The 26,897-nt window shown below is 41.6% G+C and overlaps 1 protein-coding gene and 1 non-coding gene across 5 annotated transcripts in view; both read left to right on the top strand.

The window, feature by feature from the left end:
- Window positions 1-26,897, top strand: part of Myo5a (myosin VA) — a 126,834-nt gene that overhangs the window by 27,072 nt on the left and 72,865 nt on the right. For all 4 annotated transcript variants that reach the window (XM_042687448.1, XM_042687446.1, XM_042687447.1 and 1 more), the window contains exons 2-9: window positions 9,328-9,438; window positions 10,259-10,430; window positions 11,593-11,737; window positions 12,303-12,459; window positions 16,591-16,734; window positions 22,016-22,097; window positions 22,621-22,728; window positions 24,769-24,875. In XM_042687448.1, the coding sequence (XP_042543382.1) occupies window positions 9,328-9,438; window positions 10,259-10,430; window positions 11,593-11,737; window positions 12,303-12,459; window positions 16,591-16,734; window positions 22,016-22,097; window positions 22,621-22,728; window positions 24,769-24,875 (1,026 nt within the window). The remainder of the gene's footprint in view (window positions 1-9,327; window positions 9,439-10,258; window positions 10,431-11,592; window positions 11,738-12,302; window positions 12,460-16,590; window positions 16,735-22,015; window positions 22,098-22,620; window positions 22,729-24,768; window positions 24,876-26,897) is intronic.
- Window positions 2,499-2,603, top strand: LOC122114727. Its single transcript, XR_006148616.1, has one exon. It is a non-coding gene; the product is annotated as a U6 spliceosomal RNA (small nuclear RNA).

Raw genomic sequence — 26,897 nt, 5'->3', positions numbered from 1 at the left:
TTAATCATAGTATAAATTTCAGATTCCAAACCCTGTTTTTTTCGCTCCTACCAGTTCTTATATCGTCTTTTCCTCCACTCTGTTTTCTAAGCTTCTGACTCAACCCTGACTCAAACATCCTTTTGGCCTTCAGCTCTGGTATGGCTCCAGGGAAAATCCCAAGTTAAGCATGTGGGTTTGTCTCTGCTGCCTCTCACCCCAATTTTCCCATCTCTCCTCCTTCCCTGCCCTCTCCTGGTCTTAAATAAAATGAGCATAATATATGCGTCGTGTACAAGGACCTCAGAAGGAATTCATATGTGGCTTAAAAAAAAAATATATATATATACAGTCCAGTGCAGGAGGCTGACACATGCATATATAATGAAAATATGGTCGGCAGATTCATGAGTCACTTTAATAAAATAATGAGAGACAAAGACTAGAGTTGTATGAAAGGAAAGGAAGGAACCGGAAGTAGTGTGAGACAGCCTAACCCTTTACTAGCTAACCACGGCAGGGCTGACCCACAAGACAGTCCTTTTCTCTTGCTGGAGCAGTGTCTAGTCTAGTTGGCCTTGGCTAGGGACTTCTTTCCTGCTTCTGTCACCTGGAAATTCAAGACTTACTGAGCAAAAGCCTCCTTCCTCCTCTCCCTCTTCTTCCCTCTCCCTCCTTCTTTTTTTTTGGGGGGGGGGGTTGTGGGGCTTGAACTTGGCCTGGGGGCTGTCTCTGAGCCTCTTGGTGCTTAAAGCTAGCTCTCTATCATTTGAGCCACAGTGGCACTCCCAGTTTTTGATGCTTTTTGAGTTTTGGAGTTGAATCTCACAGGGACTTTTCTGCCTGGCTGGATTCAAATCACGATCCTCAGATCTCAGCCTCCTGAGTAGCTAGGATTGATTACAGGCATGAGTTGCTAGTACCTGGCTCTCTTCTGTCTTTTTTGGTACCAGGGTCTCAAGCTCCCTTGGCTTTTTTGCGCACAGCTGGCCTCCTACCACTTGAGCCATGTCTCCAGTCCAAGCTTTTGCTGGTTATTTTCAGAGATGATGTCTTAAGCTCTTTTTTTTTTTTTTTGGCCTGGGCTGGCTTCAGCTCACAGTCCTCCAGATCTCTTTTCTGAGTTGCTAGGATTAAAGGCTTGGTTCCCTGTTTATCCTGTTTCTGATTCCTGCCTGCCTGTCACTTCTTTGTCCCCCTTTTTAGATCCATATGATTTAGGGACCTTGTCTTCTTATCTTCTTTCCCCAGTGTCCTGTGTAACCATTGTCCACGTGCCCAGATAAGTTTAGTCCTATCCCTCAGGCTTATTTTGCTTTGAGGGGGTTAGGAAAGCAAGGGGGAGGGGAGGGTTGGAAGGCAAGGAAGGAGTTTGTGACTGAGAGATTTCCATGTGTTTCAGCACCTCAGGTGTTTGATGGGGACTGATAACAATTCTGACATAGTTCTGATCTTGTTAAAGAAGCCAAGGAAAGAACAGGCTGGTTTCTGCCCTCTCTCCTCCAGTACTTTCACAAAAGATACAGATAAAGAGGTAATTGGTTATCAGGGTGATGTTTAGTGTTTAAGTATCTTGCCTCTGGTGCTTGAAAGTGCCCAAGCCTCTCTCTGCTTATCTCTATGGGTTGTTAACAGCTTGCTCTTAGAAATCTAGCCCTTGGCGAAGCACCTACTCATTGCAAAATCCTTGTGGAAATCTGAGCTAGAGCTCTCTGCTCACTAGAAACACAAAGGCATTTCTGTCTAGTTTGAGTCTTCTCCAGTTTAGGATCAGGTCATACAAGCTCTCTGGGTTTGTCTATTTGAGGTTTTCATCAGTAAGGGTAATAGGTCATTTCATGATTCTGAATGTCATGTATTTCTCTCTCCTGGAACTAGTAAATCCTTCTGGAGAAAGTTAGAAGAATATTGACTTTGTAAAGTATAGATAGCAACAGTGCTTATTGCTAGGTGCTAGTGGCTCATACATGTAAATCCTAGCTACTCAAGAGGCTGAGAGCTAGAGGATCACAGCTCAAAGCCAGCATGGACAGAAAAGTTCGCTAGACTGCCTCTCCAAAATGATCAGCAAAAAGCTAGGCTGGAGGCATGGCTCAAGTGGTGAATCACCAGCCATGAGCAAGCATGCTAAATGAGCTCAAGGCCCTGAATTAAAACCCATGTACCACTGTCACCAAAATAAAACAGAATGCTTATTTAATGAATAAAAAATTTAAAAAAATATATAAAATAATTATATATAAAATTTCAATAATACTTATTTTATACACACATATGCTGTTCAGTTTATGGCCCATGGACCTGGGAGACAAGCTATTAAAAAAATTAGGCGTTGCTTCCTACAGAAAAGAAAAAAACAATAATCATCCATCCCTGTGCTTACATATATCCTTTACAAAGTTTCTATGTGGCAATTCCTAAGAAAGACTACAGGAAGTCTAATTTTGCCGTCACCTCTATTTTCTAATTGCCGGAAGTAAAGGTCAGTATGCTAGTCCTTGATTAGAACCTGTAGCCTAGTGCTCTCTTGGGCAGCACATATACTAAAATTGGAAGGATACAGAGATTAGCATGGCCCTGGTGCAGGGAATGATAAGGAAATTTGTAAAGTGTTCCCTGTTTTATTCCTTCCCCCATGCTGGGTTTTTGTCTCAGTGAATCCAGGGCCTTGGGTGTGCTGGGCAGCACTTTATCAGTGAGTGACATCCTCAGTTCCAAAGTAGGACTTTTTATTTATTTATTTATTTATTGGGTCCGGTCATGGGGCCTGAACTCTGGGCCTGGGCGCTGTCCCTCAGCTCTTCAGCTCAAGGCTAGCGTTCTACCACTTGAGTAGAACAGCGCCACTTCCGGCTTTTTTCTTTTTGCTTATGTGGTGCTGAGGAATTGAATCCAGGGCCTCAGGCTTGCAAGGCAAGCGCTCTACCACTGAGCCACCTTCCCAGCCCCCAAAGTAGGACTTTTTAATCCACAATTTCAGTTACTTTTAATATTCTTTGTTCTGTAAATGATGCAAGTTACAAGGGCTCTTTTCTTGTCTTGTCTTGTCTTTTGTCTGTCGTGGGGCTTGAACTCTGGGCCTGGGCACTGTCCCTGAGGTCTTCAGCTCAAAGCGAGCACCCTACCACATGAACCACGGCGCCACTTCCAGTTTTTTGGTGGTTAATTGGAGATAAGAGTCTGATGGACTTTCCTGCCCTGGCTGGCTTTGAACCAGGATCCTCAGATCTCAGCCTCCTGAGTAGCTAGGATTTCAGAAGTCAACCACTGGTGCCCAGCTCCAAGGGCTTTATTTTTGTTTGTTTGATTTTTGATGCTGGTCCTGGGCTTGAACTCAGGGCCAAGGCACTGCACCTGAGCTTTTTTGCTCAAGTCTAGTGTTATACCACTTACACCACAGCTCTACTTCTGAATTTTTTTTTTTTTTGGTGGTTAATTGGAGGTAAAAGTCTCACAGACCCTCCTGCCATGGTTGGCTTTGAACTGCAGGAGTCAGATCTCAGCCTTCTTAATAGCTAGGATTATAGATGGGTGCAGTCGCCCAGTGAAAGTTACAAGTTTTTATAATTACATAATAATAAGAGAAAATAAAGTGATTGGGTGATTCTTTCCACCATGCTATTCTAAAATTCATACGTTTATCTGAATTAGGGAAGGGAAGGGAAACAACAGAATGGTGAGACAAAGGACAAGGGGGAACAAAAATCATAAGACAATATGTTGGAAATAATCTGTACCACTGAGGGTGGGGTGCTTGGGGAGAGAGGGAAAGTGGGAGGAAAATGAGGGAAGGAGTAACAAGTTTGACAAGAAAAGTACTTATGTAACTGTAACCCCTCTGTACATCACCTTGACAATTAAAAACAAACAAGGCAAGATAGTGAGATCTTGTCCTTGGTCCATTACCCTTAAAAAGAGAGAGAAAAATCTTCTCTTTTAAAAAAAATTTTGAAGTGGTTTTTTATTTTGAGACCCTTAAATACTGAACACCATCTGTGTCAGGTACTGTTCTGAGTACTGGATGTATTGTTGAACAGCAGAACAGCTTATGTTCTAATGAGGAAAGAAAGAAGTAAACAAACAATAACATCACAGTAATTGCAGACGGTCATAACACTCTGAAGTATGATCTATGTAATCATACTCGTTAGGTGAGAGATTGAGATCTAGAGGATTGTGGTTTGAAATTACCCTAGGGAAAAAAGTCCATTAGATGTCTCCAAAATAACCAACAAAAAGTTGGACTAGAGGTATGACTCAAGTGGTAGACCATTAGCTGTGAACAAGAAAGCTACATGAGAACAAATGATCCTGAATTCAAGCCCTGGTACCTGTACAAAATAAACAAAGTGAAAGGTAGAGGTGAATTTATGTGAATCAAGAATACTATTGTAGGCCAAAGACCAGATTTAGTCAGGCCCATGTCAACTGTGATTATATCATGTGTTTAAAAAAATTGTTATTAAAGAATTGTACAAAGGGGCTACAATTCCATAAGTCAGTTAATGAGTTCTTGGATAATGCCACCCCTTTGCTTTCCTCCCTCCCATCCCTGCCCACAAGTAGTTAATCTTTTACATAGTGTATATTGAGTACAATGACTATATTTGTTCACTCTTCATCCATCCATTCCCGTGTCCCCTTTTGCTCCCCGCAAAGGCAACAGCAAACACCACCACTACCAATAAGATCTGTTTCCATTTCCTAGAATTTGTTTTGATAAATAGTACTTAGATGTTCAGTACTTTAGATAGTCAGAGGAGCCTAAGCCTTTGGGTTTCTAAGTGTATCCTCCTTGTGTGTGTGTGTGTGTGTGTGTGTGTGTGTATGTAAATATGCATAGAGCCCTGTATAAATTATTCTGTCCAGTTGTATTTTAATCTAGCTTCCACATATGAGAAAAAAAAATGCCATTTGTCTCTCTGTGCTTGGCTTACTTACTTCACCATAACATGATTTATTCTAGGTCCATCCATTTCCTGCAAATGACATAATAAGTAGAATTCCATTGTGCCATATGTACCACATTTTTTGTGCCACTCTTTTTTAATCTACTCATCTATTGAAAGGCATCTGGGCTGTTTCCATAACTTGGCTATTGTGATTAGCAAAGCAGTGAACATGGATGTGCAAGTTCTTTATCCTGATTTGTAATCTTCTGGGTAGATGACCAAGAGTGGTAAGGCTGGATTCTAAGGTAGTTCTATGTTTAGGTTTTTTTTTTTTTTTGGTGAGAAATCTCCAAACCACCATCCAGAGTGGTTGTGCTAGTTTACATTCCCATCAACAGTGCAATAGGGTTTCTTTTCTCTGACATCCCTGCCAGCATTTGTTGTTATTGTTCAAATTCTCCATGTTGGCAAATCTAACTGGGGTGAGATGGAACCTCAGTGTTACTTTGATTTGCATTTCCTCTGTGGCAGGGATGTTGAGCATTTCTTCATGTATGTATTTGCATTTTCACTTCTTCTGAGAAGTCTCTCTTTAGATCCTTTGTCCACTTACTGATTGGCTTATTAGTTTTGGTTGGGGGTAATTTCTTGATGTTCTTGTATATTTTGGATATTAGGTCCTTGTCGGATGTATTGCTGGTAAGGATCTTCTTCTAGTCTGCTAGCCATGAGTATCTCTTCCCCCTTTGGTTTGCCAGTTGAATCAAGAATGTCTTACTTTCTTTTTTTATCTCCAAAAAATTGTATGCAGAGGTGTCAGTTTAATCTGTCCATTTATAATACATTTTGATCTGTGTCATCCCATCCAACATGTTCCCCTCATCTGTCCCATCCTGTTCCCACCCATCTCAAGTTTTCCAATTCCATTTTAAAAGTATTGTGTCACATTTCAAATGTGATCTGTTCATAAGACTGTATATTAGGGCCTATTATGCACTGTGTGTGTGTGTGTGTGTGTGTGTGTGTGTGTGTGTGTGTGTGTGTGTGTATGTCTATGAGTAGGGTTTGAACTCAGAACCTTGCACTTGCTAGACAGGTTTTCTACTGCTGAGCTATACCTTTAGCCCTTTTCTTGACTGGTTATGTTTAACTTCGAGTCTTGCTCCCTGTTCAGCAAATGCCTAGACTATAAGCTTCTTGTAATGGTGGCATATATCACCATGTCCAGCTTCTTTCATTGAGATGGTATCCTATGGGTTTTCTGCCTGGGCTGGCCTAGAAGTGAGACCCTCCTGCTTTATATGCAGCTAGGATGACAGATATGCACCACCACACCAGCCAGGCCTGGGTTTGAACCATGTGCCTGGAGATGACAACATCTGAAGTAGCTAGAATTACAGGTATGACCTACTTGCACCCAGTTATGCACATATTTTATTTGTTTTTTAAATAAACAAGAATAAGTTAATTTGAAAGTGAAAGGAGAGCTGCAGAGGTCCCAAAGAAGAGTCCATAGGAGTCCTCTTGGAGGGTGGTTATTATAGTAAAGAGTTTCTCCCATGTCCTCTTGCCTGGGCTTTGTGCTGATTGCTCAAGGGTTTGCGCATGACCTGCCCCAATCCTTTTCATTGGTTGAGCAGACACCAAGAGTGTTATGGGAAGAAGTGTTCCCAGTGGAGACCCGAGGCACTATAGGAAGAAGAAGCTCTGTGATGGGCTACGTTACCTGCCATGTGTAAGGTCTGCCACCTTCTGTCTCTATCTACTTAATAGTTCCCATTCTCTCTCTCATACCCATTCTTGGACCATTAGAGAACACACTGGATGACTGCATGCTGTAGAGTCGGGTACGGGCCTCCAGGAAGAGTCTTTTAGGGGGATGGGACTTGGTTTGTGTATATACATGTTTTAAAGGGAGAGTCTGGATAGACAAAATGTTTCTTTAATGTAGTGTTTGTAGGATTTATGCACGTTAGTATATTTAATTGTTTTTCTCAAAATTGACCATGACTTGAGTCTAAACACTTGTCATTTTAGGAGTCCTCATTACTATGAATATTCATAATACAAGCCTACAGAGAGCAAAATGTACTGCTGGTCAAACAGACCATTTGGGCCATTTTCCACACATTTTTATAAGATGAAGAGGGCAAGCCAGGCACCAGTGTCTCATGCCTGTAATCCTAGTTATTCAGGAGGCTGAGATTTGAGGATTACGGTTCAAAGCCAGCCAGGGCAGGAAAATCCAATAGATTCTTATCTTCAACGAAGTGCCACCAAAAAAGCCAGAAGTGAAACTGTGGTAATAGAGTATCTTGAGCAAAAAGGCGCAGGGACACACCCAGGCATGAGTTCAAGACTCAATTTCAGCACCCATACACACCCACACAATAAAAGGGCAAAAATCTAAACAGAAGTGTTTTTTGTTTGTTTTGTTTTGTTTTTTGTCCAAGGTGGTTCCAGTTGACATCAGAAGTCTTTTTCAAAGAAACTTACAGATGTTGGGGTGGGATTGTAGCTTAGTAGAGCTTAGTAGAGCATGAAGCCCTGGGTTCAATTCCTCAGTAAGTACTGCATAAACAGAAAAAGTTGGAAGTGGTGCTGTGGCTCAAGTGGTAGAGTGCTAGCCTTGCACAAAAGAAGCTCAGGGACAGTGCCCAGGCCTGAGTTCAAGCCCTTGCATGAGCAAAAAAAAAAGAAAATTGCAGATGTCCAGTATGTGAAACTTCTCTGGCCCTTAGCCACAGATTCCCTCTTCTCCTCCCCTGTACAGTGGTTTCCAAGTTACTGAGGTTTTGCAGAGGTGAAACACAGAAGGAAAGATTCAAATTGTAAATTCTGCCTGAAAGAGATGGTTATGCTACTAAACCAGCAGAACCACTCAAGCTGTAAAAATAGAATTATATGTAAATTTTGGGTTGGGGAGGTGGCTCAGTGGTAGAATGCTTGCCTTGTATGTATGAGGCCCTGGGTTCGATTTCTCAGCACCATTTAAGCAGAAAAAGCCAGAAGTGGTGCTGTGGCTTAAGTGGTAGAGCACTAGCCTTGAGCTGAAGAGCTGAGGGACAGCACCCAGGACCAGAGTTCAGGTCCCACGACCGACAAAACAAACAAACAAACAAAAAATTATATGTAAATTTTTACCTAACATTACATTTTCAGGTGACATTTACTATATAAAGCAAACATAAGCTTTAATTCTGGCTCCCCTCACCCCAGAATAAAAAAAAATTTTTTTTTTGGTTGGTCATGGGGCCCGAGCACTGTCCCTCAGTTCTTCAGCTCAAGGCTAGTGCTCTACCACTTGAGATTAGGTGCCATTTCTGGCTTTTTCTGCTTATGTGGTGCTGAGGAATAGAACCCAGGGCCTCATGCATGCAAGGCAAGCACTGAACCACCTTCCCAGCCCCATCCCAGAATAAATTTTTCTACAGTTCAGGAAAGATCGTGCTGCTGGGGCTAAATACTGGTGCCAGTGCTGGCTAACTTTTTGGTCTTCTCTGGGGCTGGGAAGGTGGCTCAATGGTAGAGTGCTTGTCTCGCATGCATGAGGCCCTGAGTTCGATTCCTCAGCACCACATAAACAGAAAAGGCTGGAAGTGGCGCTGTTGCTCAAGTGGTAGAGTCCTTGCCTTGAGCTGAAGAGCTGAGGAACAGCGCCCAGGCCCAGAGTTTGGTCCCCACGACCAACCAAAAAAATAATAAGTGGGAAACTCCAAACCCCAGTACTGCAAAAACTAAAAAAATAAATAAAAGCTCAGTCTCCCTCTAGGCAATGTGGCACATGCTTGTAAACTCAACCCTTGAAAGGCAGAAGTAGGAAGATTGAGTTCAATACCTGCCTGTGGTATACAGCAAAATCCTATCTCAAAATAAATCCAGAGCTGTGGGCTGATAGCTCACACCTGTAATTCTAGCTACCCAGGAGGTTGAGATCTAAGAATTGGGGTTCAAAGCCAGCCAGTTCAGGAAAGTCTCCAAATCACCACTTATCTCCAGTTTACCACCAAAAAACCAAGAAGTGGCCCTGTGGCTCGAAGTGGAAGAGCGCTAGCCTTGAGCAAAAGAGCTCAAGTAAAGAGTCCCAGCCCTGTGTTAAAGTCTCAGGACTGATAATAAATAAACAAATAAGTATTACATATTGGCTAAAGTTTCTTTTTAAAAAAAATTGTTTTATTAAAACCAAGTAAAGCTAGGCACTAATTGCTCATGCCTATAATACTCCCAACTCAGAAGGCTGAGATCTAAGGATCGAAGTTTTAAGCTAGCTGCGGAAGGAAAATGGGTGTCTATTTCCAATTAACCACCAAAAAGCTGGAAATAGAGCTGTGCAGCTCACCCTACACACACAACACACACACACACACACACACACACACACACACAAACTCAATATGTTTTATCTATGATTGTAAAGCAATTTGCTAGTTTAAATTTTTTTTTTTTTCTCTTCTAGTTTGCCAGGGTTTGGATACCTGATCCTGAGGAAGTCTGGAAGTCAGCAGAGTTGCTCAAAGATTATAAGCCTGGAGATAAAGTCCTCCTACTTCACCTGGAGGAAGGAAAGGTAAGATATTTATTCATTTCTTTTTTTTTTTTTTTTTTTTAAGTCATGGGACTTGAACTCTGGGCTTGGGCGCTGTCCCTGCCCTCTTCAGCTCAAGATAAGCACTCTACTGCTTGAGCCACAGTGGCACTTACAGTTTTCTAATAGTTTATTGGAGGTAAGAGTCTCACAGACTTTCTTGCCCGGGCTGTCTTTGAACTGTGATCCTCAGATCTCAGCCTCCTGAATAGCTAGGATTAAAGGCGTGAGCCACTGGTGCCCAGCTATTCATTTATTTATTCATTTATTTTTGCCAGTACTGGCTGGGGCATAAACTCATGGCCTGGCCACTATCCCTGAGCTTCGTTGTTCAAGGCTGGTGCTCTACCTTTGAGCCACAGTGCCACTTCTGGCTTTATCTGTGTATGTGGTACTGAGGAATCGAACCCAGGGCTTCATGCATGCTAGACAAACACTCTACACTGAGCCACATTTCCAGCCTTTTATTTATTTTATTTAGACAAGATTTTGCTATGTATCCTAGTGTGGCCCTGAACTTACAGTCCTTTTGCCTCTGCTGCATGATGTTGGGATTACAGGCATGTACCACCATGTGCAGCTCACAAACATAATGAATATACATTAAGATACCCTTCTCGTTTCTCATTTCCACCAGCATTTGTGACATGAGAAAAGGCAGGAAATTAGAATATTTAAAAGCTGAGAAGAAAAAAAAAAAGAACTGAGAAGCAAATCAGAAATAGGAAATAAGCACAGTGGCTGGGCCTGTTCCACATTCATTACCATGACTGATCCAGACATTTGTATTTTGTGTTTTCAGGATTTGGAGTACCGTCTCGATCCAAAAACCAAGGAGCTGCCTCATTTACGAAACCCAGACATCCTCGTTGGTGAAAATGACCTCACAGCTCTCAGCTACCTTCACGAGCCTGCTGTGCTCCATAATCTCAGAGTCCGTTTTATTGACTCCAAACTTATTTATACATACTGTGGTAAGTACGCCCCACTGTCTGAGGGCATTGTGCACTCGTTCTGCTAATGGCCAAAGCATTGAAAATACCTCATGCTTGGGGAAAGCAGGCCATGGTTAGACTTCTTGTGATGGACAAAAATTACTCCGGAGCTATCAGGAAGATTTCCTGTACTCATTTAGCTAAGTTGCATTTTGTGCAGTATTAAGTCATTTGTGAATATATGCAGTTAACATAAAAAGCACTAGGTCCATCTTTTGGATTTTGCCCCCACAAAAGTTATATGTCACGCATAATGCCAACTTTACCAATTATTTTCATCTTTTTTTTTTTTTTTGTCGGTCCTGGGGCTTGAACTTAAGGCCTGGGCACTGTCCCTGAGCTTCTTTTGTTCAAAGTTAGCACTCTACCACGTGAGCCACAGCACTACTTCTGGCTTTTTCTGTGTATGTGGTACTGTGGAATCGAACCTAGGGCTTCATGCATGCTAGGCAGGCACTCTACCACTAAGCCACATTCCCAGCCATTTTCATCCCTTACATAAAAAAACAAATCAAAACTACTTGAAGAGTTGATGTCCATGAGACATCTTTGGGAGTGGGTTCAAGTTTAGCGCAGTTCTTTTGTTTCTCAATTGCTCAGAAGTGTAGGATAGACTTTTGTTGGGATAAACCTTTTTGCTTCTGCTGGCTGGGCCCAGCTTTTTGTTGCTTAGTTGGAGACTGACTCTTGTAGACTTTTCCTGGTTGGCTTTTTTTTTTTTTTTTGGTCGGTCCTGGAGTTTGAACTCAGGGCATGGGCACTGTTCCTGAGCTTCTCTTGCTCAAGGCTAGGACTCCACCACTTGAGCCACAGCGCCATTTCCAGCTTTTTCTGTGTATGTGGTACTGAGGAATTGAACCCAGGGCTTCATGCATGCTATACAAGCACTCTACCTCTAAGCCACATTCCCAGCCTCTCCTGGATGGCTTTGAAACATGATCCTCTGGATATCAGCTCCTAAGTAGCTGGGAGTATAGGTGTAAACCACCAGTGCTTGGCAAATGTATTTTGACCCTTAGAAGTTAACCAGTTGGATATGAACTCAATTGAAATAAAGTTTGTATTGACCATGTTGTTGTACAAGTTTGAAGTATCTTCTAGAGTGTTGCTGACATTTTTCTTTGTGTTTTCCTCCTCTCAGGAATCGTCCTAGTAGCTATAAATCCCTATGAACAGCTGCCCATCTATGGAGAAGACATCATCAATGCATACAGTGGTCAGAACATGGGGGACATGGATCCTCACATCTTTGCAGTAGCTGAAGAAGCTTATAAGCAAATGGCCAGGTTGGGGAGAGCTTTCATTGTCTCTCTTTTTTTTTTTTTTGCTAATGGGAAGCAAAAATGAATTCCTTTCTGCTAAGTCTTAGATATTTTAAGGTGACTAGCTATGTGTAAATATAAAATGGCCTGGATTGTTATTAAATATTAAAATACTAAAGGAGCATAGAGGTGTTTCAGTTTTTGTTTTTATGGAGTGGGGAGCTTGAACTCAGGTCTCTTGCTCTTTCTAGGTCTTTTTGCTCAAGGCTGGCACTCTACCACTTGAGCCACAGCTCTCTATCTTGCTTTTTGCTGGTTAATTGGAGACAAGAGTCTCTCGGACTATTCTGCCTAGGACTGGCTATGAACTGGGATCCTCACATCTTGGCCTCCTGAGTAGCTAGGATTACAAGTGTAACCACCAGAGGTCCTGCCTGGCTCTCCTCAGTTCACTTTTTAGTTTATAAGTAGTTGCTCATAATCATTTCTTCCCACAATGTTATGGGGGGACAGGGAGAGACTTTGGTCCCTTGGATGGGAGTCACAGTCAGAAGCAGGCAGCACCAGAAGGCTCTTCTTTGTCTTGCAGAGATGAGCGAAATCAGTCCATCATTGTAAGCGGAGAATCTGGGGCAGGAAAAACCGTCTCGGCTAAGTACGCTATGAGATACTTTGCCACCGTGAGTGGCTCCGCCAGTGAGGCCAATGTGGAGGAGAAAGTCTTGGCTTCCAACCCCATCATGGAGGTAAGAAAGCTGTGTTCTCTAGTCTTGTATGAAGAAGCATGTTGCAAAAAATAAAGTAACATAAAAATTGTTGTGTATAGCACATGTCAAAAAGTGTCAACTTATGAAAACCCTTTTCTCTTTGCTAGTAAGAGCTCTAGGGAAACTGAATGTTCCATGAAGATAGACATTTTCAGTGAAGCGTGGCTAGAGAGGAATCTGCTTTTATCCCTAACACTGCATTTTAAACCAACAGAATAGTTGCCTAGTGAGCTGACTGACTCATCCTTTCCCCCATAGCTGCTAACGAGAGTACAACTTAATCATTCCACCCTGAGTTCTAATTAATTTTTTTTTCTAAAACATAGGCTTTGCTATTGCTCAAGCATGAATGAATTTCTTTTTCGTCGTCGTCTTTTTTTTTTTTTTTGTCAGTCATGGGGCTTAAACTCTGGGTCTGGGCACTGTCCTGTGCTCTTCAGCTCAAGGCGAGCACTAGCCACTACACTACTTCCCGTTTCCTGGTAGTTTATTGGACATGAGAGTCTCACAGATGGGGGCTGGGAAGGTGGCTCAGTGGTAGAGCGCTTGCCTTGCATGCATGAGGCCCTGGGTTCGATTCCTCAGCACTACATAAGCAAAAAGAAAAAAGCCGGAAGTGGTGTTGTGGCTCAAGTGGTAGAGCACTAGCCTTGAGCAGAAGAGCTGAGGGACAGCGCCCAGACCCAGAGTTCAGGCCCCATGACCGGATCCAAAAAAAAAAGAGTCTCACAGACTTTCCAGACTTTCCTGCCCAGGCTGGCTTTGACTTGTGATTCTCAGAACAGGCCTCCTGAGTAATACCTGTAATCCTATTTATTTATTGTGTTGATACTGGGCTTGATACTGGCCTCACACTCTCACTGGGCTTTTTTCACTCAAGGATGGTGTTCTACTTGGCGCACACCTTATACATCTAGCTTTTTGCTGGTTAATTGGATTTAAAAATCACTTGGATTTGTCTGTGTCAGCTGGCTTTGAACTGACTCTCAGCTCTCAGCCTGCTGAGTATCTAAGATTACAGGTGTGAGCCACTGGTGCCTAGGGAGTTCCATTATTCTTTTACTCACAATTCATTTTCTTTTTTTTTTTTTTTTCTTTACCTTGAGACAGCTCAAGGGGGTCTAACACTTGCACATCCTTGCCTCAGCCTCCCAAGTGCTGAGATTGAAGGCATGTGCCTTCAGAGTTCATTTTCTATGCTTAGGACAACCTAGTTATTCATAAATTGTAATTTTAATATTTTTCCTAAATTCAAATTATAAATTTAAACCATGATCTCATAAACATTTTTTCTTTCTTTCTTTCTTTCTTTTTCTTTCTTTCTTTTTTTTTTTTGTTGGTCGTGGGGCTTGAACTCTGGGCTTAAGCACTGTCCCTGCACTCTACCACTTGAGCCACAGAGCCACTTCTGGTTTTCTAGTGGTTTATTGGAGACAAGAAGCTCATGTCTGCCCCAGCTGGCTTTGGCCTTGAACTGTGATCCTCAGATCTCAGCCTCCTGAGTAGCTAGGATTATAGGCGTGAGTCACTGGCACCTGGCTTTTTTCTTTTTTTTATTGACTTTATCACATGTATGGCTCGGTGGAGAGATTCAGTAATGATAATGGTTTTGTTGTTGTTGTTGTTGTTTGGTTTTTTGGCAGTACTAGGGTTTGAACTCAAGGCTTCATGCTGGCTGGCAGGGGCTGTTCCAACTGGCTGTAGCCTCAGCCCTTAACTATGTGTGTGTTTTTTTTTTGTTTGTTAGTTTGTTTTTTTTGTTTTTGGCGGTAGTGGGGCCTGAACTCTGGGCCTGGGCACTGTCCCTCAGTTCTTCAGCTCAAGCCTAGTGCACTTGAGCTGAAGTTTTTCTGCTTATGTGGTGAGGAATCGAACCCAGGCCCGCATGCATGCAAGGCAAGCACTCTACCATCGAGCTGTCTTCCCAGCCCCTTAACTATATGTTCTTGAGCATAGAAGAACTATGAAAATATGTTGTAGTTTCAAAAGTCAGACACACAAACTTAATATGCCTATGCTGAAGGCAATGACATTGGTCGCATGAGAATTCGATATTTTAAGATTTATGCCAGGCGCCAAAGTTCAAGCCCCATAACCGACAAAAAAAAAAAGATTTATGACTAGAGGAATACTTATTAAATGCCTTTAAGAAAGTTATAGTTTTATAAGAAAATGGAAAAAAGGTTGTATGTCGTGGTTTCATGCCTGTAATTCCAACTAGAAGAGTCAGAGATAGGAAGCTTGTAAGTTTCAATGTAGCTCAGGCAGTTAGTGAGATAGGGTCATGCTAACAAAATACAAACAAAAAATATAAGGACCAGGGACATGACTCAAGTTGTAGAGTGCTTACTGAAGTCTTGGGTTCAATCCCCAGGACTTCCAGAGAGAGAGGGAGAAGGGAGGGAAGGAGGGAGCAAGGGAGAGAGAAACAGAAAGAGGGGGGAGGAGAGAGGAAACAGAAGAGAAAAGAAAATAGAGAAAAAAACAAGTTTTATTAAGTAGAAAGAAATTAACTGGAACATGCAGAAACCTCTGTTGTTTAAAATTCCGATGGACCTGTTTTTATTCCTGTCTTTTTCCTTTGTCAAGCGTTATTTATCAGCTAATCACAGACGGAGTTAGCACTGGCCTGGTACACCGTGTTTGCAATAATCTGTGCAGAGGTAATTGTGCCTGGTTTGCAGTGCTGTGTGTGACACCTCAAGTCACAGAGCTGTGACCTCCCCCCTACAGGGTTTCCCTTTAGACTTGCAGGGGTGGGGAACTTCCGGCCTGCGAGCCGCATAAGGCCTGAGAAATCTGGTCCCTACAGGACAGAAATCTGTGTTCTTCTTCAGCTGCCCAAGGACCTTCCACTTGTATTGATAATTTTTCTATGACCCTTGAATGATGTTATGTCACAATAATACTTTGGCAAAAAAATGGTTCCCCACCTCTGGGAGCAGTAGGATTTCTATTCTTGGCAAATTGAGAGGCCCACAGGGCTAGATGTGCTACAGAAAGAAGCTAGAGAAAACTGGAAAGTTCTGTGAAGTAGCATGGCAGGAGGAAATATGGTATTTTTGTCAAAAGAGAGTAACAAGTCTTAAGCAAATTTAAGATTTTAAAAGGCTTTTCTGAGCTCTGGTGGCTCATGACTCTAATCCTAGCTCCTTAAGGAAGCTGAGATCTGAGGATTCAAGTTCAAAACAAGCCTGGACAGGAAAGTTGAAGAGACTCTTATGTCCATTCAGCCAACAAAAAACTAGAAGTGGAGCTGTGACTCAAGAGTCTCAAGGACTTAAGCCTGACTTTAAACCAGGATCCTTAGATCTTAGTCTCTTGGGTATTTTAGGATTACAGGCATGAGCTACCAGTGTCTGGCTTCACATCTGGTTTGTATATACTAATCCTAAAACACACTTTGCTAAAATGAAAGGTGATAAGCTTATAAAATGAAATAAACTTATTAACACTTAATGTATGCATTATGTGAATAAATTGCTTTTCTAACTCCACTTTCTTTTGCTTTGCCTTGAGAGAGAATTTTTAGAAGCATATCACCTAAGTCAAAAAACAGATGTATGCCATTTTAATTTTTAACTTAGAGACTGTTACAGTCTGCATTCTGTAGCAGATGTTTTCCAAGTTAGATAATAACGATCAAAAACCAGAACCAAGTTTTACTTCCTCTGGTTACTAAAAATGGCATTAAATTTTTGATGAGTATTACACGGTTATAAGCAGTTGGACTCGAGATTTGTAGCTTGAAGATGATAGAAACTTATAGTTTCTAAAGAGACCCTAAAGACTAAAGCAAATTAATGATCTATCTTAACTCTGTCATTTATTCTACTACTTGAGCCATAGTTCCACTTCCAACTTTTTGCTTGTTAATTGGAGGTAAGAGTCTCACAGACTTTTCTGCCCGGGATGGCTTCAAACTGATCCTCAGATCTCAGCCTCCTGAGTAGGATTAGCTAGGCAAGAGCCACCAGCATCTGGCTTGGTTCTTAAAAGAATGTTTTAAAGAATTATGTTCTACTCTGTCCTTTCTCTCTCTGCACAAACTTTGTAAATGTCTTATGATAAATAACACTTCTAAAATCTTATTTTCTCCTTGTTCCTTAGTCAATTGGAAACGCTAAAACAACCAGAAATGACAATAGCAGCCGTTTTGGGAAGTATATTGAGATTGGCTTTGATAAGCGATATCGAATCATCGGTGCCAATATGAGAACTTACCTTTTAGAGAAATCCAGAGTGGTGTTCCAGGTAAGCAGGCTTACACTCATGTACATGGACTCATATATGTTGCTGTGTGAATGCCGTGTGATTGGTAGTGTGTGATGTGTTTTGTTTGTACACATTACTACAAACTTCACTTGGACAGAAATATGGGAAGTGAAGACTTGTTAGAAGAAGGCTAATAATAGTCTTTGGGAGTGGGTACCAATTTAGGTTTAATAATCTTGACTTTTTCTTTTTCTTTTTCTTTTTTTGGTTGGTCATGAACTGTAGTCCTCAGATCTCAGCCTCCTGAGTAGCTAGGATTATAAGTATGAGCCACCAGTGCTCCGATAATCTTGACTTTCTTATACATTCCTGTTGGAAAGCTTAATTAAGAAGAGATGCTATTATTTTAGTGTTGTCTCATATGTTTTCAAATTGGTAGGAAAGATGGTGTTGGTTTATTCCTTCACTGAATTACCTCTTGAGCTCAACTCAAGAAAAACAAAATTCTTTCCATCTTCTTCCTTCTCTTCCCTTAGAGTGTGGTATTGTTTAGGTAGAATATTGACAGTTAAAGAAGTCTTCTTCATACCCAGGTACTGGTAGCTCACGCCTGTTATCCTAGCTACTCAGGAGGCTGAGATCTGAGGATCATGGTTCAAAGCCAGCCCAGGCAGGAAAGTCTGTGAAACTTGATCTCCAATAAACCACCAAAAAACCAGAAATGGCGCTGTAGCTCAAGTGGTAGAGCGTTAGCCTTGAGCTGAAGAACTGAGGGACAGTGTTTAGGCCCAGAGTTCAAGCCCCATGACCAACAACAACAAAAAATCTTCATAACCCATGTGTAAATGTGTATCTAAGACAGTTATTGATACATATATTCACTGTTTGCATTCATGTGTGATAGGGTAAATTAGACTTTGCCAGAGAACCATGCAGATACCCAGGTACAGAGAACAAAGCAAGGTTTAATGCCAGGAAAGGGGCAGGCAAGACCCCTTCTCATAAGGGAGAAGTGAGAAGAAGCACTGGCTATTGTCTGAAGTGACCTATATAACCTAGGAGGTTTAGGAAGGGCTAAAAGAGGCTAGGAGACGGAGACCTGGTGTGGACATGTGGGCCAAGGGCTTCATCATGGTGGACTAGGATTTATGGTTGCTGTCCAAATAATAGATAAGGGGTTCAGCAACTTCCCAGACCTGAAGGTCACTCCAAGGGGCTCTTGTTGCCTTATATGGTTGTAGCTGCCCCAAAGAAGTGCCATCCCAAGGTAAAGGGGATTGGAGTTGATTATTTACTGCCTTTACTAAATGGGCTTAGTGTTGCCTAGGAATGGAGATTACTAAGCTATGGAAAAGGGAAGGAGTATACTAAGCTCTGGGAAGAGAGCTCATGTCACTAACAATATATATGTATTATTATATTATTCTAGGACAGGATCTCAATATGTAGTCCAAACTGGCCACAAATTCAATCCTCTTGTCTCAACCTCTGAATTGCTGGGATTATAGGTTATATATATATCAGCAGACCTGGCTTCTCGATCTTTTCTGATCTGCAAGTTTGCAGTACCAGGAGGCATGTATTCACCTATAGCCTACTAGGGAGTATGGATTTATCTTTGGGAAACTTCTAGTATAAGACTCCTCGGGGTGGGAAGGTGACTCAGTGGTAAGAGTGCTTGCCTTGCATGCATGAGGCCCTGGGTTCGATTCCTCAGCACCACATAAGTGGAAAAAGCCGGAAGTGACGCTGTGGATCAAGTGATAGAGCGCTAGCCTTGAGCTGAGGAGCTGAGGACAGCGCCCAGGCCCAGAGTCCAAGCCCCACGACTGACAAAAAAAAAAAAAAAACAAAAAAACAAAAAACAAAACAACAACAAAAAAAACAAACAAGACTCCTCATGGCTGGGCACTGGTGGCTCACGCCTGTAATCCTAGCTACTCAGGAGGTTGAGATCTGAGGATCATGGTTCAAAGCCAGTCTAGGCAGAAACATCAGTGAGACTCTTATCTCCAGTTAACCACCAGAAAACCAGAATTGGCACTGTGACTCAAGTAGTAGAGCTCAGGCTGGGAAGGGAGGTAGAGCGCTTACCTTGGGCTGAAGAGCTCAGGGCAATGCCCAGGCCCGACTCTTCATAACCCAGTATGTGACCCAGACTGTGAGATCTGGAGATTCAGGAGCTCCTTAATGGGGCTTCTGTTGCCAAGTCTGTAATGCTCTTGAAAATATTTGGGGCATGTCAAAAGGCACACATTAGCAGTCTCATCTACCCATCCTGGCTTTGGCCTTAGGGTTGTGTCTGATTGTGAGCACCTAAAATATGATAATTGATTGAATAGGGATATAGTGTTCTACTATCCAGCTGCACACAGAGCAGTGTTATTCCACCCATGCATGCTTCCACAAGACTTTTTGAAAACTAGTAGTCAGAAGAGAGTGAGACATAGGTACATCTACAAGAATATCAAGCCCAAGATTTGATTGATAAGTAAAGGTCAAATTGATAGGAAAAACTGAAATCAAAAGGTGAAATTAATAGGAAAAATAGTTCCTTGGTTAGTATGCTGCTTAATATTAAATGGTAAGGCCTAATCTTTATTGTCTTATCTAGAGATGCGGCAGTGATTTCCATTGTTCCCCAGTTCCCAGAGTAGAGAATACTGAGAATGCTCAGTATGTCAAAATGAGTCACACAGCCAGTAAAAATCAGACTGGATGTGGTCCTAACAGTACAAAGGAACGGACCCACCTGCTTTTCTAGTTGAGCATGCTCAGCCACTGGTCTCTTACCTACTCAGCATTGGGATTGTTGGTATGTTGCTAATTTGACCAGTGTCTTCCTTCCCCACGCCAGACATCAGTCCTCTTTAATCATGAAAAAAATCTCACCTTGACCTTATTAATAGTAATATCCACACATCTGGATATACTGCTGAATCAACAGATGTGATGATAGAATATTACAGTTCAATTTTGAATGTACTGTTATTGTAATTGTATTTGTAGGGACATATGTGGGGCAAAGACTATCAAGAAACATTTTTTTTTTGGGTCCGGTCATGGGGCCTGAACTCTGGGTCTGGTCATGGGGCCTGAACTCTGGGCCTGGTCGCTGTCCCTCAGCTCTTCAGCTCAAGGCTAGCGCTCTACCACTTGAGCCACAGCGCCACTTCCGACTTTTTTCTTTTTGCTTATGTGGTGCTGAGGAATTGAACCCAGGGCCTCAGGCATGCAAGGCAAGCGCTCTACCACTGAGCCATCTTCCCAGCCCTTCAAGAAACATTTTTGAATGACCTTAGAATTATACATGATTTTTTAAATTTGGAAAATAGTGATTTTAAAATACAAAAACAAAGGATACAGAAGATTAAGCACATTTGTGTATTTCCTGAAAACAACTACAGAAGACAGTTGACTCTAGCAAAGATTGAATTTTTTTTTATTTTTTTATTTTATTTTTTTTGGTCATGGGGCTTGAACTCTGGGCCTGGGCGCTGTCCTTGCACTCTTCAGCTCAAGGCAAGCCCTCTACCGCTTGAGCCACACCACCACTTCTAGTTTTCTATTGGTTTATTGGAGATAAGAGTCTCACAGACTTTCCTGCCCGGGCTGGCTTTGAACTGCGATCCTAATATGTCAGCCTCCTGAGTTGCAAGGATTACAGCCATGAGTCAATGACACCGGCTTTGGATAATTTTTTCAGCCAAAATATTTGTATACATACGAAACTACAAAGTGTCATTAGAAAATAGCATTGAATATTGCACAAAATCATTTAGCCTCCCCATTGCACTTACGTCTTATGACTATGGCCATCTATATATCAAATTGTTCACTAATTCAACTAGCAGATATTTCATATTGAATAAGATTTACACATGTATGTGCAGATGTGCATTTAGCCTATATAAGTTTTAGTTTATTCATTCATTTATTTACTCTTTTTTTTTTTTTAACAGTTTTAATGTTGCTTCTTAAGCCACAGTGCCACTTGCTTTTTACTCATTTTTATGCCAGTACCAGAGCTTAAACTCAGAGTCAGGATGCTCTCCCTTAGCTTTGTAGCTCAAGGCTAGCATTCTAGCACTTGAAACACACCCCACTTTTGGCTTTTTGCTGATTAATTGGAGACAAGAGTCTCATAGATGTTCCTGCCTGGGTTGGCTTCAGACCAGGATCCTTGGATCTCAGCCTCCTGAGTAGCTTTTCTTTTCTTTTTTTCTGTCAGTTATGGGGCTTGTACTCTGGGCCTGGACAACATTCCCAAGCTTTTCAGCTCAAGGCAAGCACTCTACCACTTGAGCCACAGAGCCACTTCTACTTTCCTGGTGGGCAATTGGAGATAAGAGTCTCATGGACTTCCCTGCCTGGGCTGGCTTTGACTGTGATCCTCAAATGTCAGCCTCCTGAGTAGCTAGGATTACAGGCGTGAGGCACTGGTGCCCAGCTGGTTCTATTCTTTAAAAATAATTCTTACTGAATTATTTTCTACTCTGTCCTTTCTCATCCTATACAACCTTTATGAATGTCCAGTTATAAAATATTTTTTCGGGGCTGGGAAGGTGGCTCAGTGGTAGAGTGCTTGCCTTGCATGCATGAGACCCTGGGTTCAATTCCTCAGCACCACATAGGCAGAAAAAGCTGGAAGTGGCACCATGGCTCAAGTGGTAGAGCGATAGCCTTGAGCTGAAGAGCTGAGGGACAGAGCCCAGGCCCAACGTTCAGGCCCCACAACCAACACACACAAAAACAAAACAAAACAAAATATTATTTTCTCTCGTTTCTTAATTAGTTGAGTATGATCCCCCAGTTCCTAGCTTGTTTTTATCTTTTAAAAGCCCAAATCTTACTGTATTTTGCACACTGGCCTCAAACTCTTGGTCTCAAGCCCCCTCCTGATTAGCTGGGACTTAAGGTACTTGCCATACACAGTGCTTGGCTTGCATAAATACGTTGAATCAGAAAGTTTAATTACAAATAAGTAATAATAACTTTGGGGATTTTTACTAATTGAAGTAATTAAATATTCCTTTTTTTTTTTTTTTTTGGCTGGTCGTGGGGCCTGGGCTCTGGTGCTGGACGCTGTCACTCCGCTCTTCAGGTCAAGGCTAGTGCCACAGCACCACTTCCAGCTTTTTCTTCTTATGTGGTGCTGAGGAATTGAATCCAGGGCCTCATGCATGTGAGGCAAGCACTCTACCACTGAGCTACCTTCCCAGCCCTGAAGTAATTAAATATTTAAAAGTATGTTTTACAATGGAATTTTCTGAGATTTTATATTAAAATGCTATAATTGAAATTTTTTCCTCCTCCAAAGGCAGAAGAAGAGAGAAACTACCATATCTTCTATCAGCTTTGTGCTTCAGCAAAGTTACCTGAATTTAAAATGCTACGATTAGGTATGATGCCACATGAGACTTATGTTGGTATTGCTCTCCATTAATTTCTGAGGTTCTAAAACTTACTTGTTAAATATAGTATTACTTTATGCTGAAGTATTTATGAGTGAAGTGATTTTTTTAAGTCTGCAGTTGGCTTATGAATAACTCATAGGCCTGGGGAAGAGGGAGGGGCTCTCTCTATATAGAACAGGGCTGGCCTTAAGGTCATGCTTGTTTATGACAAGTGAAGAATGTATAGGGTTCATTATTCTAATCTGAAAATTTTTGCATATATTTAAAATATTTTGCCTTGAGCAAAATATTTGAAGAAATAGTTCTAACATGTAGTTGGGAACTAAACTCATAGAAAAGTACTGCCCATATCACCAACTAAGGTATTTACATTTATATTGTATCCCATTATGTAGTTTTGGAGTTTTGTGTTACAGTATAATTGAAAACACAGGAAGTACTCCAGACTGTGCAGCCTGTACACATCACAGTTTCTGACTTTAAGCCTTTCATGTCTCCATCATTGCAGGAGATGCAAATAACTTCCATTACACAAAGCAAGGAGGTAGTCCTGTGATTGAAGGAGTGGATGATGCAAAGGAGATGGCCCACACCAGGCAGGCCTGCACTCTGCTGGGTAATATCCTTTCAGTTTTCAGTAGTACTGGGACTTGAACTCAGGACTTTGTGATTACTCAGTTTGCTTACTTGGCTGGGTATTCTACCACTTGAGCCAACCTCCACTTCCAGCTTTTTGCTGATTAATTAGAGATAAGAGTCTCACAGATTTGTTGGCCCAAGATGGCTTCTAACCTCAATCCTCAGTTTGCAACCTCCTGAGGAGCTAGGATTACACATGTGAGCCCGTGGCGCCCAACTGTCATTTGATTCTTGAGCTCATCTGAGTAATAGCTTTTGTCATAAACAACCTTTGTGTGGAATACAAGTTTGGCTTTATATTAAGTAGTGAACATTGCTCAGAGAGTTAACATACCTTACCAGAACACATTCAGACAAATAGGCATAAGGTTTCCTTTGGGGTGATGGAACTGTTATAATATTAGATTGTGGTAATGGTTGGGTAATTTTTTTGGGGGGGTCCGGTCATGGGACCTGAACTCTGGGCCTGGGTGCTGTCCCTCAGCTCAAGGCTCAAGGCTCGCGCTTGAGCCACAGCACCCCTTCCAGCTTTTTTTTCCTTTTTGCTTATGTGGTGCTGGGGAATTAAACCCAGGGCCTCACGCATGCAAGGCAAGCACTCTACTGCTGAGCCACCTTCCCAGCCTCTGGTTGGGTAATTTTTTAACTCTACCAAAGGTCATTGAGCACTTAATGTTGTACTGTGCAAATTATCTCTCCAGAAAGCTGTTTAAAAATCATACACACAGATCTAAAGTATCAGGGAGAGGACAACATATTTTTTGTTTATGTACATTTTTACATAAAGCTAAATGAAATAGGTTCCTGTACAAGATCACGTTTTTGGAAGTGTTTGGCTGGTTGGTTTTGGGAGTCTTTTTTAGCTTGGAAATGTGATTGACCTGGTATGGTGACAGAACATTGTATTATATTATTCCAGTGGTTTGAAATGGCACAGACATTACTATTTTCTTTCTGGGATTTAAAGAATGTTTGGTTTTTGTATGAATAAATTCATCTTTACAGCTATAGTTTCTACAACTTCAAAGGTGAATTTTTATTTTTTTAAAAGAGCTACCTTAAAATACAAAAACTAAAAAAAATCATGTATTTTTTTCATTTAAAAGAATCCTTAAATGAGTTAATGTAATTGAAAAACATTGCTAATCCAAGTGTAGTTCAGAACCACTGTAGAGCTTGTTAAAAACGTACACTCTTTTGATCTTCCCAGACCCACTGATTGTAAATCTGTCTTTTAACAAGATCTGTTAATGATTTATGTGCATATTAAAGATCATAAAATGGATAGGGCTAAATTATGAATTTTACAAAGCAAAAAGCATTCATTATGAGGTCAATTCTCAATTTCCATGAGTAAGATTACATATTTGGAAATAATTGCACTACTTCTCTTTAACTATTTTTACATTTAATATTCTAGAAATTATTTCCTTTACTGACATATGAAGCCAGATCTAATAATGATCAGCAACTGCCCGACTTTCCCATCCTACTTCATTCAGTCTTCAGGTCCTCTTCCATGCTATATTTGGACACTCATCCATCAGGCCAGAGTATAAAACCAGACTGAGCCTTTTAGATCATAGGATCTCATTGATTTATACTTGGAAGTAATTAAATAATCTAGCTCAAAACAGCTTTATTGGACTACAGCTCACATGTGGAGTAGAAATAAATAAAAATGGAAAAAAATGAATGAAGTACTTAAATTCAGAGTGTGCCTATAATGTTTTATTTCCTACTTTCCATGGGTACCATAGTATATTAGGTATACTGTTGTCTTGTCTTACATTGACAAAGAAGTGGCATCTTTAAAGAAGCCACTTATCTCAGAGAACATGGAAGCAGAGACAGGTGTTGCAATCTGCCCTCTGAGGCTCAGGGGCCTATGGTGTTAATTTCTTACCTCTGACTCTGTGCTCACAGCATCTGGCAATATTCTAGAATTAAACTCTTCTGCTATAATTGTTTCATTGTTATCCTGAAATTGATCACTTGCTCATTTATTCTGTTTCAGGGATTAGTGAATCTTATCAAATGGGAATTTTTCGAATACTTGCTGGCATCCTTCACTTAGGCAATGTTGGGTTTACATCTCGAGATTCGGACAGCTGCACAATTCCTGTAAGTTCAGAACAAGCTTAATATGGTGATAGTTAACTAGTGGTTTACTGTTGTTGATTCTCTTCTCTTCATGTATTCATTCATTGATTAGTGTGTGGTATTGGGATTTGAACCCAGGGCCTTGCCTACAATGCTAGGCAAGTGCTCTACTACTAAGCTACATCTCCAGCTCCTAGTTCTGTTGGTTCTTTTCTTTTCTTCTTTTTGTTTGTTTGTTTTGGTCATGGGGCCTGTACTCTGAGCCTGGGCACTGTCCCTCAGCTCTTCAGTTCAAAGTTAGTGCCCTATCACTTGAGCTACAGTGCCACTTCTGGCTTTTTCTGTTTATTGGTGCTAAGGAATTGAACGCCAGGCCTCATACATGCAAGGCAAGCACTCTACCACTAAGCCACATTCCTAGCCCTCTGTTGGTTCTTTTTAGACACTGTGTACTTGATTTCTTTTTCTTTTTTTTTTTTTTTTTGGGGCTTGAATTCTGGCTCTGGGCATTGTCCTTGAGATCTTCAGCTCAAGGCAAGTGCTCTACCACTTAAGCCACAGTGCCACTTCCGGTTTTCTGGTGATTAATTGGAGGTAAGGGTCTCATGGACTTTCCTGCATGGGCTGGCTTTGAACCTCAGTCCTCAGATCTCAGCCTCCTGAGTAGCTAGGATTATAGGCATGAGCCACCGGCATCCGACTATACTTGAAGTTTTTCTGACATTATCAGAGCAATTCTAATTCCTGCTGCGTGTCCACATGCATTTACCTTTTCCATCAGCCACTTCCCCAAACTGAACCAATTTGACTCTCCTCTTGTTCATATATGCTGGTTTATATATAAGGGACAGATTCTGGGTGCTGTCCTTTATTTAGCTTTTTCACTCAAGGCTTGTGATTTTTTTTTTTTTTTTTTTTTTTTGGTGGTTAATTAGAGTTAAGGGTCTCACAGACTTTCTGGCCTAGGCTGGCTTCTCAAACCATAACCTCAGATCTCAGCCTCCTGAGTAACTAGAATTAAAAATCAGGCATGAGCCACCGATGCCTGGTTGTTGGTATATTTTTTTGTGTATGAGAGTCCCTGGAATGTCATGCATGCATGTGTTATTTATTTATTTATTTATTTTGGTCCGGTCATGGGGCCTGAACTCTGGGCCTGGGCGCTGTCCCTCAACTCTTCAGCACAAGGCTAGCGCTCTACCACTCAAGCCACAGCGCTACTTCCGGCTTTTTCTGCTTATGTGGTGCTGAGGAATCGAACCCAGGGCTTCATGCATGCAAGGCAAGCGCTCTACCACTGAGCCACCTTCCCAGCCATTGTGTTATCTTTTTTCAGAACCTTTTATTCTTCTCTGTCCTCTATCCCCCATTGTTCTACAGCTTTCAGTGAGATTCCCTCTGCCATCTTCATACCTGGATTCAATGGGCTTTATTATTATTCACCTTCCACCCCCTGTCCTCCAAACAGTCCTGTAATTACAATAAATTGGAGGGGTGGGAGCAGGCTTAATCGTATGAGGCCCACAAGAGACACTCTTGGGGGAATCTAGGCATGTGGCCTCTGCCTGCCTCTCTTGCTCCCTCCTGTACATTTTGTCCTTCACTCTGTTTCAGTCCTTCCCATGGGTGATCTCCCTCCTCCTCCCTCCTACGATAGTATCTTTGTTCCAGCTGTTCCCGTGTCTTAGAAAATACCCTCCTCCTCCCCCCATTAATTCAGTTGCATCTTATTTTCCTTCAGATCTCAATTCTGCCTCCCACCTCCCTAGAGAGCACACACTTCACTCAGGCAGACTCCTTTTTCTTTGTAGCATTTTACATTTTAGGGAGCAATAATTGGATGAATTCCAATGACCCCTAGTTGCAGTAAGCCCTAGATAGAAGAGAATCATGTCTATTTTTGTTCACTGGTACCTCATGTCAACTAGTCAGCTGATTCTCTGATGGACCTGCAGAATGTCCTATAAGAGGCATACTAACAAATCTAGGAAGAATCAAGGATGATATGTTACAAAATGAGACCTAAAAAAAGAGATTGCAAAA

Source organism: Dipodomys spectabilis, unplaced genomic scaffold (assembly GCF_019054845.1).
Source record: "Dipodomys spectabilis isolate Male_0828 unplaced genomic scaffold, ASM1905484v1 ptg000108l, whole genome shotgun sequence".
In the NCBI taxonomy this organism is placed as follows: Eukaryota; Metazoa; Chordata; class Mammalia; order Rodentia; family Heteromyidae; genus Dipodomys; species Dipodomys spectabilis.
The sequence above is the reverse complement of the archived record's forward strand: the minus strand, read 5'-3'. Positions and strand labels throughout refer to the sequence as shown.